The sequence below is a fragment of the Mandrillus leucophaeus genome, unplaced genomic scaffold (genome assembly GCF_000951045.1).
Source record: "Mandrillus leucophaeus isolate KB7577 unplaced genomic scaffold, Mleu.le_1.0 Scaffold858, whole genome shotgun sequence".
In the NCBI taxonomy this organism is placed as follows: domain Eukaryota; kingdom Metazoa; phylum Chordata; class Mammalia; order Primates; family Cercopithecidae; genus Mandrillus; species Mandrillus leucophaeus.
In genome coordinates, this window is record NW_012109341.1 from 495,318 (window position 1) to 508,145 (window position 12,828).

Consider the following 12,828-nt stretch of genomic DNA (forward strand, 5'->3'; position numbering starts at 1 on the left):
CTCAGGAAGCTGAGGCAGGAGAATCGCTTGAACCTGGGAGGTGAAGGTTGTGGTGAGCTGAGATTGTGCCACTGCAACTCCAGTCTGGGCAACAGAGTGAGACTCCATCTCAAAAAACAAAACAAAACAAAAATTAAATTATATCTTTAATATATGAAGAAAATGGCAGTTTGGCATCATTTATAGTAAATGTGTTCACAAACATTCTAAATATTCCAAACACATACATACAGAAGAACATAATCTTATGACTTTTATTACCTTTAGTATATCACATTTGACACTATAAATATACTCATTGAAAAAAAACCATACTATTTAAGAATTCAGTTCATGAAAGTTTACAAAATACAACCAATGTACTCTGACTTGTGGTTATAGCTTAACTATCTCAACTTTACTTTTCTGGTATGGTCGTATCTTTTGCAAATATTTCCATAGTATTTTAATTTTATGATATAAAACAGTAGCAATTTATTAAGTTTTCCATTATAAAAATTAATATGGCAAATTCTCAAAATACTGAAAAAACTGTTTGATGAAAGGAGTACCCACATCACTGCAAAGTATTTCCTTTCTCTTAGAAAACATCTTCGAAAGGCACATTTTAATTACTAGTGTTTATCTAAAGATAGTAGTTTGAGTATTGAATTTCCAGTCAATTTTCCATTATCTCAAAATCGAGCTAATGGAGGGTTGGAAGAGGTAGGAAAACGCAGGTTTCCAATGAACTCCCTCAGGGCAGCAGAATCCTCATTCATCTCATCCACGAAGACCAAAAGGAAGATGTAAGGGAAGTGGGAATGGCAGATCTGTTTTGCATCCTAATTTAACCTTCTACACAAAATACTTCATTAAAAGCAAATAAACAAACACAAGACAGTAAGCTTAGAAAACAAAAGGCCTAGACCACAAATTGTCCGGTTAAGCCCGAGTGGTGATATTGGTTTTAAGCCTCAAGAAAATGAAACTTCTGCTTCTGTAAAATCATATCTTCATCTGTTCAATTTAAATCACTTAGTGCAGTAACAATGTTACAAATTCCAATATGTCAGACATATGGATGATATTCAAAATAAAGTACAAAAATACATTTCAAAATCAAATATAAATGACTTTATGGTTATCTGCCATGCTCCCCTTTAATTTGACCTGATAGTCTATATTTGACTGTAATTATAATAACATCTATAATTTCAAGTACAATAGTACAATAATAATAATTTTGAAGAACGTATGACCTAGGACCCCAAAATGCAATCCAATATACAATCTGGAGTATGGTTTCCTTTTTAGTGAAGTTTAATACTAATTGAAGTACTAAATTGAACAAGGCCAGTACTCTGAAGTACTAATTTCAAGTACTTGATCCCATGTAAGAAACAGAAGGGAATTTTTAAGGCAATTTTGGTATTCCAAAATATTGAGGATCTACCTTAACTTTCTATTATTCCCCTCAAGTCTCAATTGAGTGTTTCCACTTTTTTTAAAAAAAGGGGAGATTTCTTTAGATTTTTTTCCTCACTACAACAAAGTAATTCACCAAAAATATTCTCAAGTACAAAAACCAAAATGGTCCTCTATTACTTAGCCAAGATAAAATTTTCTGGTCCCTAATAATGGTCACTTTAGGAGTACTTATTCAAATCCTAAAATAGCAGCTTTTAAAATTAAGGCAACATTGCTTTATTCTTACCTGTTTTTCTATTAGCTAACTATTAAAGTTCATAAGAGCAATTTCAGACATAGGCATCCTCAAAGGCCTTTTGTAATGTAAGAAGAGTTAACATGAACATTCTTCTAATATTAAAAGTTACTGTATTCTACTTGGAATTCTAGAGTAATTACAGTCATTCCAGCATGTGTAAAATTATCTTTTAAACTAACAACAACATAAAATACAAATTTTCTACAAAAATACAATATTGGAGATACAGCACTTCTTCCCTGAAATAGAAATTTAATATTTGGAGAAAAAACTGTAAACTTTTGGTTACATTCAAAATATAACCTTTTAAAGACTTAAATTATTTGAGGTTTTAGCAACTGGAGCTCCTAACAGCAGATTTACATTACTACAATGTTTTTACACCACAATAATTCTAAACAGTTTGTTTATCTTACTCTTATATTTACTACCAGGAGGAAAAAAATGGCTTCCTGCAATTGACAGTCTGGGTAAAGGAATTGCTCAGGTGGACAATCCGACCCTGACTTCCACCTTGACTGCGTTCCACAATCACGCAAGGCATCTGTACAAGCTGGAAAGGACTCTTCCCGTCTCTCAATGCCTGAGTAAGATTTAAGATCTGTGGGAAGAAGAGAGATTTTTACCAATTTAAAGAAGATAAAAAGCTTCACTTCACTGACATTTTTTAAACCATTTATTCATTGTAATTTTTATTTCATCCATTTATGAGCAACAGAGACTGTGATGATGAGTACCTGTTATAAATATGTATTATAAGAATGTGTGTATGTTTACACACACACACACACACACACACACACACACACACACACACACACAGCATTAACTTTTGCCAGATGGTAAGTTTAAAAATATTCTAGAATATCCTGCCTATGTCCAGAAGCAATGGAATCAAAGAACGGCAAGTGAAGAGGTCTACATACATATTCAATTTAACATAAAATCTCAACAAATACTGGTTTAAACAGTCTGGTTTTAACTAAATACTTGCCTTATCCATTCCTTCAACAAATTTATTGCATGCCTACTATGTACGAGGTTCTGCTCTAAGTGCTGGGCATACAGTAGTTAAAAAAAAAACAAGCAAAATTGCTGTCTTCGTAGAGCTTACACTTTAGCAGGGAGAGTAATCAATAAACATGAATATGTAAATTATGCCATGTATTAAAAGGTGAAATTGCTACGGGAAAGCATGAAGCAGGGCAAATAGGTTAGACAATTTGGGAAGGGAGCCATTTCAAATAAAGGTACATTTAAGAGTTTACTCTTAATAAGAAAAATAAAATCAGGGAAACTAAAATATATATCACGTTCAAAGATACTCTGAGAATTTATACTTCAGCATGCAAATAAGGTTATGAAACACAATACATAGATTATAGCTTATTCTGTTCTCTGTTCAGATAAAATAAAATTATAGCAATTCGTTTTCTTTTTTCGTTGCATATTAGGAAAAATGTCCTTTATTGTATATTTTAGAAATACAGATTTCTCCTTCAGGTATTTGAAAATATCTAATATATACATCCTATGCATTTCACTGGTTCTTGTAAAGACTAGTCAATAGTGATAAGCACAAATGTTTTCACATAAAGCCATACTAATAAATAAACTTCATAATACTTTAAGTATAAACTAGATGGTTTATTGATTGATTGATTGATTTGATTGATGATTGTAGAGATGGGATCCTGCCATGTTGCCAGGGCTGATCTTGAATTCCGGGCTCATGTAATCCTCCCACCTTTGCCTCTTAAAGTGCTGAGATTACAGGTGTAAGCCACCACAGCTGGCCAAACTAGATGGTTTCAGTTTGTAGAATATTTGGAGTATTTAACACATCAGGAAAATAGATCTTTACTAGTAAGGTGTTACAGGGTTATAGGTTATATTTATGTTTTAGGATCACTTTTAAGTTCTTCCCTTAAAATTTTCTTTTTCTTTTTTTTGAGACAGGGTCTTGCTTTGTCACCCAGGCTGGAGTGCAGTGTGCAATCACAGTTCACTGCAGCGTCTGCCTCCCAGGCTCAAGCGATCCTCCCACCCCAGACTGCAGAATAGCTGGGACTACAGGCACACGCCACCTCAGCTAATTTTTATACTGTTTGTAGAGACAGGGTTTCGCTTTGTTGCCCAGACTGGTCTTGAACTCCTAGGCTCGAGAGATCCACCCGCCTCAGCCTCCCAAAGTGCTAGGATTATAGGCATGAGCCACCACACCCAGCCTTCCCTTAAAATTTTCTAAATTGACTACATTTGGATAACAAGAAAAAAGTAATTTATGAAATTTGAGTTTATTATAAGCATTGTTCCTACCATGAATATAAAAGTGTGCACTAGCACAGTTAAGGAAGAAAATGTTTTGGTTAGTTTCCTCTTTGGGTTTTAAAAATTCTATTCTAAAAATGTTAGTCTAAATATACCAATTTAAGTAACAGCTAATATTTTCCTGACTCTAAGAACAATATGTGACTCTTGCAGAGAATATGGAAAACAGAAACGTTGGCCAGGTGTGGTGGCTCACACCTGTAATCCCAGCACTTTGGGTGGCCAAGGTGGGTGGATCACTTGAGGCCAGGAGTTTGAGACCAGCCTGACCAACATGATGAAACCCCAACTCTACACAAAAATACAAAAAACAAAAATTAGCCAGGTGTGGTGGCACATGCCTGTAATCCCAGCTATCAGGGAGGCTGGGGCATGAGGATCGCTTGAACCCGGGTGGCAGAGGTTGCAGTGAGCTGAGATTGCGCCACTGCATTCCAGTCTGGGTGAAAGGGAGACTCTGTCTCCAAACAAAAAAAAAAAGTATACGAAAACGAAAATTGCCCTACAAATTATCAATTTTCAAATAGTTACAGAAATTGCATAAATTATTAAATCCTGAAATTAATCTATTAATATTTCTCTGGGAATTCAGAAGACACTTAATAATTCTGCATTTATTTACTAAGGAAACACTTACTGAGCACTCACTGTGTTGGGGAGAAGAGGTGACCAAATGAGGGAAAAGCTATGTAAGCCCTTAAAGAACTCAAGTTCTAGAAGCAGCCACATGAACAAGTAATTGCAGTATAGTGTGATGGAAAGGACCTCTGCCCTGACTTTAAAATCTGATCCCCTCCCCCCCATACCATCTATTTTTTCATTTCTCAAAGAATAACCAATCTATTACTCTCTGTTTAAATCAGAGAGGATTATTTAAAAAAATAGAATGGAGCAAATTCTGCAGGCCAGGGGAGACACTAGACTTCTCCACCCATGCCATAATGACAGCTTGATAGGGATTTGACAGTTGTGGTCCAGGCAGATGGTATAAACTTGTGGGCTTCTACATATTGACTTTGCTTTCCTTTAGATTAGTTCACTGGTCTCTAAATTTCAGGGGGCCTGAGAATTACTGCACTATTTACATCAAACCACATATATTCTACTTTATCGTAGATTTTAAGCTCTCTCTCTATAGCAATGTACCCCCTATGATGATTTAAAATCAAATTTCTGAGTAAAATGTGACACCAGCATATTCCCAGGGAGTGCTGCAAAAATCAGAACAACTCCCTGTAGGCAGGAGGAGTTTAGGAAGACTGACATGGGGGCTGAAAGAAAAACTCTTTCCTAGATAAAGAGGGAAAGGCATCGAGGGGGAGAGAATCACATGCACAAGGGCACCACTGGGAAAGGGGAAGGAAGAGCAGTTCAGATTTGCCCAGCCCAGGGAGAGGGGCAAAACGGCAAGAGATAAAGGTAGACACACTGTTTGGAGCCTGACTGTGAAGGGTGTTGTTGACTGTGCTGAAAGCCTGGACTTGAGCCTGTATACATGGACAAATTAGAGGAGTTTTAAACAACAGAAGACATGCTCAGATTTGTTTTTAGAGATTGTCCTTGTTTCAGTGTGGAAGAGGAACGGGAGAAGAGGTAAGGGCAACTTAGAATGTCAGTAAATCCGGAGAAGAGATGATAAGGGCCCTGGGCAGACGCAATGCCTAAATGCTGCCAAGTGGCCAGGCTGGCAGCCCCCTCATTTCACAGATACATATTATTCAAGCCCTTTGAGCCACAGTCATTCCACCTAAAATGTAGATTACTCTGTGGAGGTGTTGTGAGGATAAACAATAATAAGCATCATTAAAGTGTCCAGTAAGGGGTCAAGCACCAGGAGGTACTAAAGGGTTAGTTTCACTCTCTTTAACACCAATTATTATTGAATCTGTAAATGAGTTTCTGGTATATAAATCTCTGAATATAAGTTCATTGTGTTTTCAGAAAAAGTTTTAGTTATTATTTCTGCATTTTTTCAGGTCACATGGAAAATATATTTCACATTGCTTGTAAGTAAATATATTCTCAGTTTCAATGTTCCAAATTAGAATATTAGATGAATTTTACCTACCCTGATTATGACCTATTGCTATTTAATATAAAATTCAAAACATGGTTTATCTTTAACGTTCATAAACATTGCTACCAGCTCTGAATTAAAAAAAAAAAAACTTTCATATTGTTTCAGTCCATATCTTTAGGTGAAGAATTAGAGCATGCCATTGATTATATGTGTAAAACTCACAGCTTACTACAAACTAGGGCAAAAGACTTGGCTGTAGAAAGCACAAATCATTAAGTTAATAGGTAAAACTGGAAGGGAGAGGGATTTAAATTATATTTATAAATGACAGAAATAACACAAGTATTTCGACTCCAGGAATTCACTGAAGTAATTATTCTGTTGTTTGGAATACAGGTTAATTTTTTTTTTTTTTTTTTTGAGACAAGGTCTTGCTGTGTTGGCCAGGCTGGAGTGCAGTGGTGTGATCACAGCTCATTACAACCTTGAACTCCTGGGCTCAAGCAATCCACCCACCTTGGCCTCCCAAACTCAGATTACAGGCATGAGCCAACACACCTGGCCCAATACCTGATTTTTTTTAGATCCTTTTCTTTTTCTTAAGAGATGAGGTCTTGGTCTGTTGCCCAGGCTACAGTGCAGTGGCTATGCACAGGTGTCATCACAGTGTACTACAGCCTCAAACTCTTGGGCTTAAACAATCCTCCTGCCTCAGCCTCCCAAGTAGCTGGGACTACAGCCGTGAGCCACCACACCTGGCCTTAGACTAACTTATTTTTAAATAAGTAAAAAACAGCCAAAACCAGAGAACTACACAATCATGTACATAGTCAGGACATATTATCTTTTTTGGCTATCAGAAAGTTCAAAATCAAATTAAAATTAAAAAACAAAACAAAATCAAATGACAACGTGTAATAACCAAAGTATCATCATTTTATTTCTTTATCTCCTAAGTTATTGACCCTGTCATCTTCATATTTTATTACATTCATTTTTATAATGCCTTTTTCTTTTGTGCATGAGATAGGATATGAGTAAATAAACCTGAAATGGGAGACAGCCACGGACACATCTTTGTAACAGATCTCAGAACTGAAACACTCCCACACCTTCTTAGACAGGCTTTTTTTTTGAGACAAGGTCTTGCTCTGCTGCCCAGGTTGGAGTGCAGTGGCGCAATCTCAGCTCACTGCAATCTCCTCTACCTCCGGGGCTCAAGTGATCCTCCTGCCTCAGGCTCCTGGCAGCTGGAACTACAAACACATGCCACCACGCCCAGCTAATTTTTGTATTTTTTTGTAGAGATGGGGTTTCGCCACGGTGCCCAGGCTGATCTTGAACTCCTGAGCTCAAGCAATCTGCCCTCCTCTGCCTCTCAAAATGCTGGGATTACAAGCATGAGTCACTACACCCAGACAGGCACTTTTTTTTTTTTAATTTAAATTCCTCGGGTGTTAACTTTAAACCACAATTAAAGCTTACAAAATTATTTACAGCTTTTATTTACTTCTTTATTTTAAATCAGATTCCTAAAATAAAAATAAACCTTTAGGGATAAGAAAGTTCCAGAAGATGAAGCATATTGATATGTCAAGTCAATTTGTTTCAAGCAAAAAGGTCAAATCAAGGCATACTTATCTATGCCTAAAAAATTTAGTTCAAATAAGTTTTGGGATGGCAAAACTCTGCAACATAATTATAATCATTGATCACCAAATCCTTTCACTGATGCCTGAATTACCAGAAAAAGCCTCTTAGTGAGGCTACTTGGCTGTCGTCTCCTCATCTACTAAGCAAATCTGCAGCCCACTGTCCAGTCCAGCCTTCTGCAGCAGTCCTTAACTTTTTTGAGGGATATAAATATTTTTGCTGAGATATAAATCCTATCTTCTCTCACACCCAACCCAAAATGCACATATTAACATTTTATACATAGTTTCAAGGAGTTCATAGAAGAATCTCAGAATTAAGATCTCCTTTTCAAAAACTTCTGTCTCACCACAGGCCTTCTTTAATGCGGAATTTCTAACTGCTCCAATGCCTTCCTTGTGGAATCTATCTACATTCTTGTGTTTAAGGCCCTCTATACTCTGGCTCCATCCTATTTCTCGAGCCTTCACTTAACTACTGGAAACTCACGACTGCATTAAGCACTGCATAAATGTGACAGAGCAGAGAGATGCATGAGCTGATAATCACCTGTCCCTTTTCACCGAGCCCTGGCCTTCTCTGCAGAGCAAAACTTCATGACAGCAGAAACTTGGTTTTGCTTACTGCCTTATCTCCAGTGACTAGTTGCCAGCACTAGTTCTGTCAATAAATACTTGGTGAATGAATGAATGATTCTCTGACGTAATTATATGTACTTGTTAAAGTTGTATAATATAATAATCAGTGCAAAAACTTGACCCACTTTGTTTGCTACAGGCATTGTGGCAAACAGATACTTTAAATGTATATTTTAGGAAGAGAATGTTAATTTATAAGACACTAAAAGACAATGTTTACAGTACAATTTATTTCTGTTTCAAGCTTTCCTTTTGGAATAGAAATACCATTCATAGAGTCCAAGAAGCAGCAGTCATCTGAGAGTGAGCCCGGCCTGCAGGCCCACATCAGCAGACTTAATGCCTTGTACTTCTAACCTTTAACTAAAGGTGAGGAGGGGCTGGGCATGGTGGCTCACGCCTGTAATCCCAGCACTTTGGGAGGCTGAGGCGGCTGGATCATGAGGTCAGGAGTTCGAGACCAGCCTGACCAACACGGTGAAATCCCATCTCTACAAAAACATTAGCCGGGCGCGGTGGTGCACGCCTGTAATCCCAACTACTTGGAAGGCTGAGGCAGGAGAACCGCTGGAACCTGGGAGGCAGAGGCTGAAGTGAGCCGAGATCGCACCATTGCACTCCAGCCTGAGCGACAGGGCAAGACTAGGTCTCCCAACAACAACAACAAAAAAAAAAGTGAGGGGGGGGATCAGGGAGAGGACTGAGTTACAATTAGTTTTTTCATGTTACAATCGACGCTCAATCTTGGTGACATGGTTATTCAGTGACTGCTCTAGCAAAAGCCAAACATATTCCGCAAAACAATAATAATAAATAATAATAATAATAGTAATCTATTGGCAACAGAACTTGGTACTGAAATGTCTAAGTGAATGGATCTGAGGGGGAAAAGGTAGTGATGCCCAAAATAGCTATCAAAACAGGGACCAACAATTCACAGCAAGGGAAACACTGAGCTAAATAAACAGTACACAACAAGGTCAGAACTACCTAATTTATAAGATAATAGAGGGAAGAAACTATTGGAGTCAACTTCATTTCTTTTTTTTTTTTTTTTTTTCTGAGATGCAGTTTCGCTCTTGTTGCTCAGGCTGGAGTGCAGTGGTGTGATCTCAGCTACTGCAACCTCCACCTCCCAAGTTCAAGTGATTCTCCTGCCGCAGCCTTCCAAGTAGCTGGGATTACAGGTGCCCGCCACCACACCCAGCTAATTTTTTTTTGTATTTTTAGTAGAGATGGGGTTTCACCATGTTGGCCAGGCTGGTCTTGAACTCCTGACCTCAGGTGATCCACCCGCCTTGGCCTCCCAAAGTGCTGGGAATACAGGCGTGAGCCACTGCACTAGGCCGAATCAACTTCATTTCTAATCATCTGGGCTATTTTGGTTCAGCATAAGAGGTAGTATTAAAAATTCCATCTCCAGATCACAGTGGAGAAAACAGTTGACTACTGTTTCAAAGAGATTTTTTTCCTTATGAACAAATAAAAAGGTAACTTACCTGACCCCTCATCACAGACATCTGACTTTCAAAAGTGGCTTTGTCAAATCCTTTGTCAGTCTATTACAGAAAAGAAAAAAACAATTCCCAAAATAAAGACTTTGATATAAATATCTGAAAACAGATGAACTCTTCAACTCAGCAAATAAGGCCATTAAAAAGCTTTCCTAATCAATAAAATAAAACAAAAATAATATTTTTACCTGAGGTATTTTTGTATACTCCCAGAATGACATGAATAGACTTACTTATTTGTACCCCAACTTGTTCCAGAAAGGATTTAAGATGACTTTCCAGCCAATGAATTTAGGCTTTTTAAGAGAACTAAATCATAGCAGGTCACCAAATATGTATTATAATTTATAGAGTCTTCTTGTAAAAATTCAACTTTTGAAGAAAACAGCAAATTAAATTTTAATGTAGTCTCACTTCAAAGAATGCTCATAGTAAGTATAGCTTTATGAATGTATGCTCCTGTAAATAAAACTGCTAATTCCTCTCTCTCCTGTCAGGTGTTATGGCAAGCAGCAATACAAGAAATAGTACATTGCAAATTAGCTCTATTAAGCAGTCTCTTCTATTTTAAGATTTCATTTTCTGCAATAATCAAACTAAGCATTAACTTACCTTAAAAAGTTCATAGAGATCTTCACATAAATCTTGCACAAAGTTCATGTCAGAAATATATGGTAGAATCAAGCTTCTTATTTCTTCAGAAAAAGGAACTTTTGCTTGAGGAAGCCAAGCCCAGTGAAATGGATCTAATAGAGAAAAAAGCATTCTCCTCATCAGTGGTAGGAAATGGTTTATTTATTTATTTATTTATTTATTTATTTATTTTTTTTTTTTTTGAGACGGAGTCTTGCTGTGTCGCCCAGGCTGGAGTGCAGTGGCCGGATCTCAGCTCATTGCAAGCTCCGCCTCCCGGGTTTTTACGCCATTCTCCTGCCTCAGCCTCCCGAGTAGCTGGGACTACAGGCGCCCACCACCTCGCCCGGCTAGTTTTTTGACGGGGTTTCACCGTGTTAGCCAGGATGGTCTCGAACTCCTGACCTCGTGATCCGCCCGTCTTGGCCTCCCAAAGTGCTGGGATTACAGACTTGAGCCACCGCGCCCGGCCGGAAATGGTTTATTTAGACTCACATTTTTCCTGGTTCTTTCCTACAACTCCCAGGTTCTCCCCAAAAAAGGACAGGATAAGAACTTAATCAGAGTAAAACTACACACTGCAATCCAAATTACTCAGATTTGGACAGTTAATTCAGATAGTAAACTCGTAATGTCTCTGAGTTTTAGACAGTAAAGAGTAAGAGTTTGGATAATGAATCTATCTCAAATAGTTCTAAATGTATCTCAATCTATCTGGTTCCTCAGTTCAGAAACTGATGACTACCTATACTTTGTACGCAGCCCCAGATTATTTTTATTATTATATATTTCTAAGAGAATGGGTCTCACTGTGTCACCCAGGCTGAAGGGCAGTGGCATGATTATAGCTCACTGCAGCCTCGAACTTCTGGGCTCAAGGGATTCTCCCACCTCAGCTTCAAAAGTAGCTGGGACTACAGGTGCGCATCACCGCACCCAGGCACAGACTGAATACCACGGCTGAGGTCTGCCTGCCCTCCACAGCTACAAATCATCGGGAATTGACCACTTACTTGTACACAGATGTTCTAAACTTTGAAATCATTAGGTGGTAAATAGGTGAGTCACTTTAAGAGACAAAAGATCCACGACTCTGAGCTAATTCTAGTTCTCCCTCAAGAAGACCATTAAATCTACACCGTGCCAGGACTAGAGAGATTTGTACAGGTATAATCTTCTAGAGAGGGTGCATACTCAGATTCCTGCAAGAGTGTAAGGTTTCTGACATGATCATCCACAGAGCTACTGTGAGCATATCCAGTGAGAATCCCCAGCTTTGGTGGATCCTACCACTTTGAAAGCCCTGAAGAAGAAATCTGCCTTTGGAGTCATTTCTCCTCAGTCACCCAGGTGGGGTGCAGTGACACAATCATAGTTCGCTATAGCCTCAATCTCCTGGGCTCAAGCAATTCTCTCGCCTCAGCCTCCCAAGTAGCTAGGACTACAGGAGCTCACCTCAATGCCTGGCTCTCACTTCTTGATCTATCTCATTGCACACAGTAGGAAGGTTACTTTGCATTCTGAAGAAAGTGTTTCCCCTGGCTCACATCTCCTTGTAGATATGTCCAATTTTTTTTTTTTAGTTTTCCCTGAATAATTTCATAGAAGAAAGGCCCTTATTTTTCATCTGCCTCTACATTTAATCCCAACACTCAACTTCTAGTACTACCACCTAAACTCTCTCTCCTAAGGCCACCAGTCGCCAGACCCAAGGGTCTGTCCAAAGGCTCACTTGCTGTTGTCATGCTACTTAATCGCTCTGTTGTATGTAGCACTGTTTTCTATCATCTCCTTTATGAAATTCTCTCCTCTGTGGCGTTGGAGATACCACTCTAAGTTTATCTTGTCTTGTAAGCTACTCCTTCTCTCTTTTGCTAGTTTTTCCTCCCCTCTTTCAATGTCACCATTAGCCGTGATTCCACACTTAGTCCTTTCTCTTCTCTATTTGTTTAAGCATTCATAAAACATTTATTGAATACTTATGTACCTGGCATTGTGCTAAGCAATAGTGTTTGTTCTCTGTGATTTTCCTGGGTAATAGCAAACACACCATGGCTTCCACCAACAAGATGACAGGGGTTTTTTTGTTTTTGTTTTTGTTTTTGTTTGAGATGGAGTCTTGCTCTGTCACCCAGGCTGGAGTGCAGTGGCGTGATCTCGGCTCACTGCAAGCTCCGCCTCCCAGGTTCACGCCAGTCTCCTGTCTCAGCTTCCCGAATAGCTGGGACTACAAGCACCCGCCACCATGCCTGGCTAATTTTTGTATTTTTGGTAGAAATGGGGTTTCACTGTGTTAGTCAGGATGGTCTTGATCTCCTGACCTCATGATCC

At 38.5% G+C, this 12,828-nt stretch overlaps 1 protein-coding gene across 1 annotated transcript in view; it reads right to left on the reverse strand.

Annotated features, from left to right (window-relative positions):
- Window positions 1–240: 240 nt before the first annotated feature.
- Window positions 241–12,828, reverse strand: part of PI4K2B (phosphatidylinositol 4-kinase type 2 beta) — a 36,440-nt gene continuing 23,852 nt past the window's right edge. The window contains exons 8-10 of the mRNA XM_011968731.1: window positions 10,477–10,610; window positions 9,850–9,909; window positions 241–2,309 (exon numbers count right to left, since the gene is read on the reverse strand). Of these exons, the coding sequence (XP_011824121.1) occupies window positions 2,136–2,309; window positions 9,850–9,909; window positions 10,477–10,610 (368 nt within the window). The 3' untranslated portion in view covers window positions 241–2,135. The remainder of the gene's footprint in view (window positions 2,310–9,849; window positions 9,910–10,476; window positions 10,611–12,828) is intronic.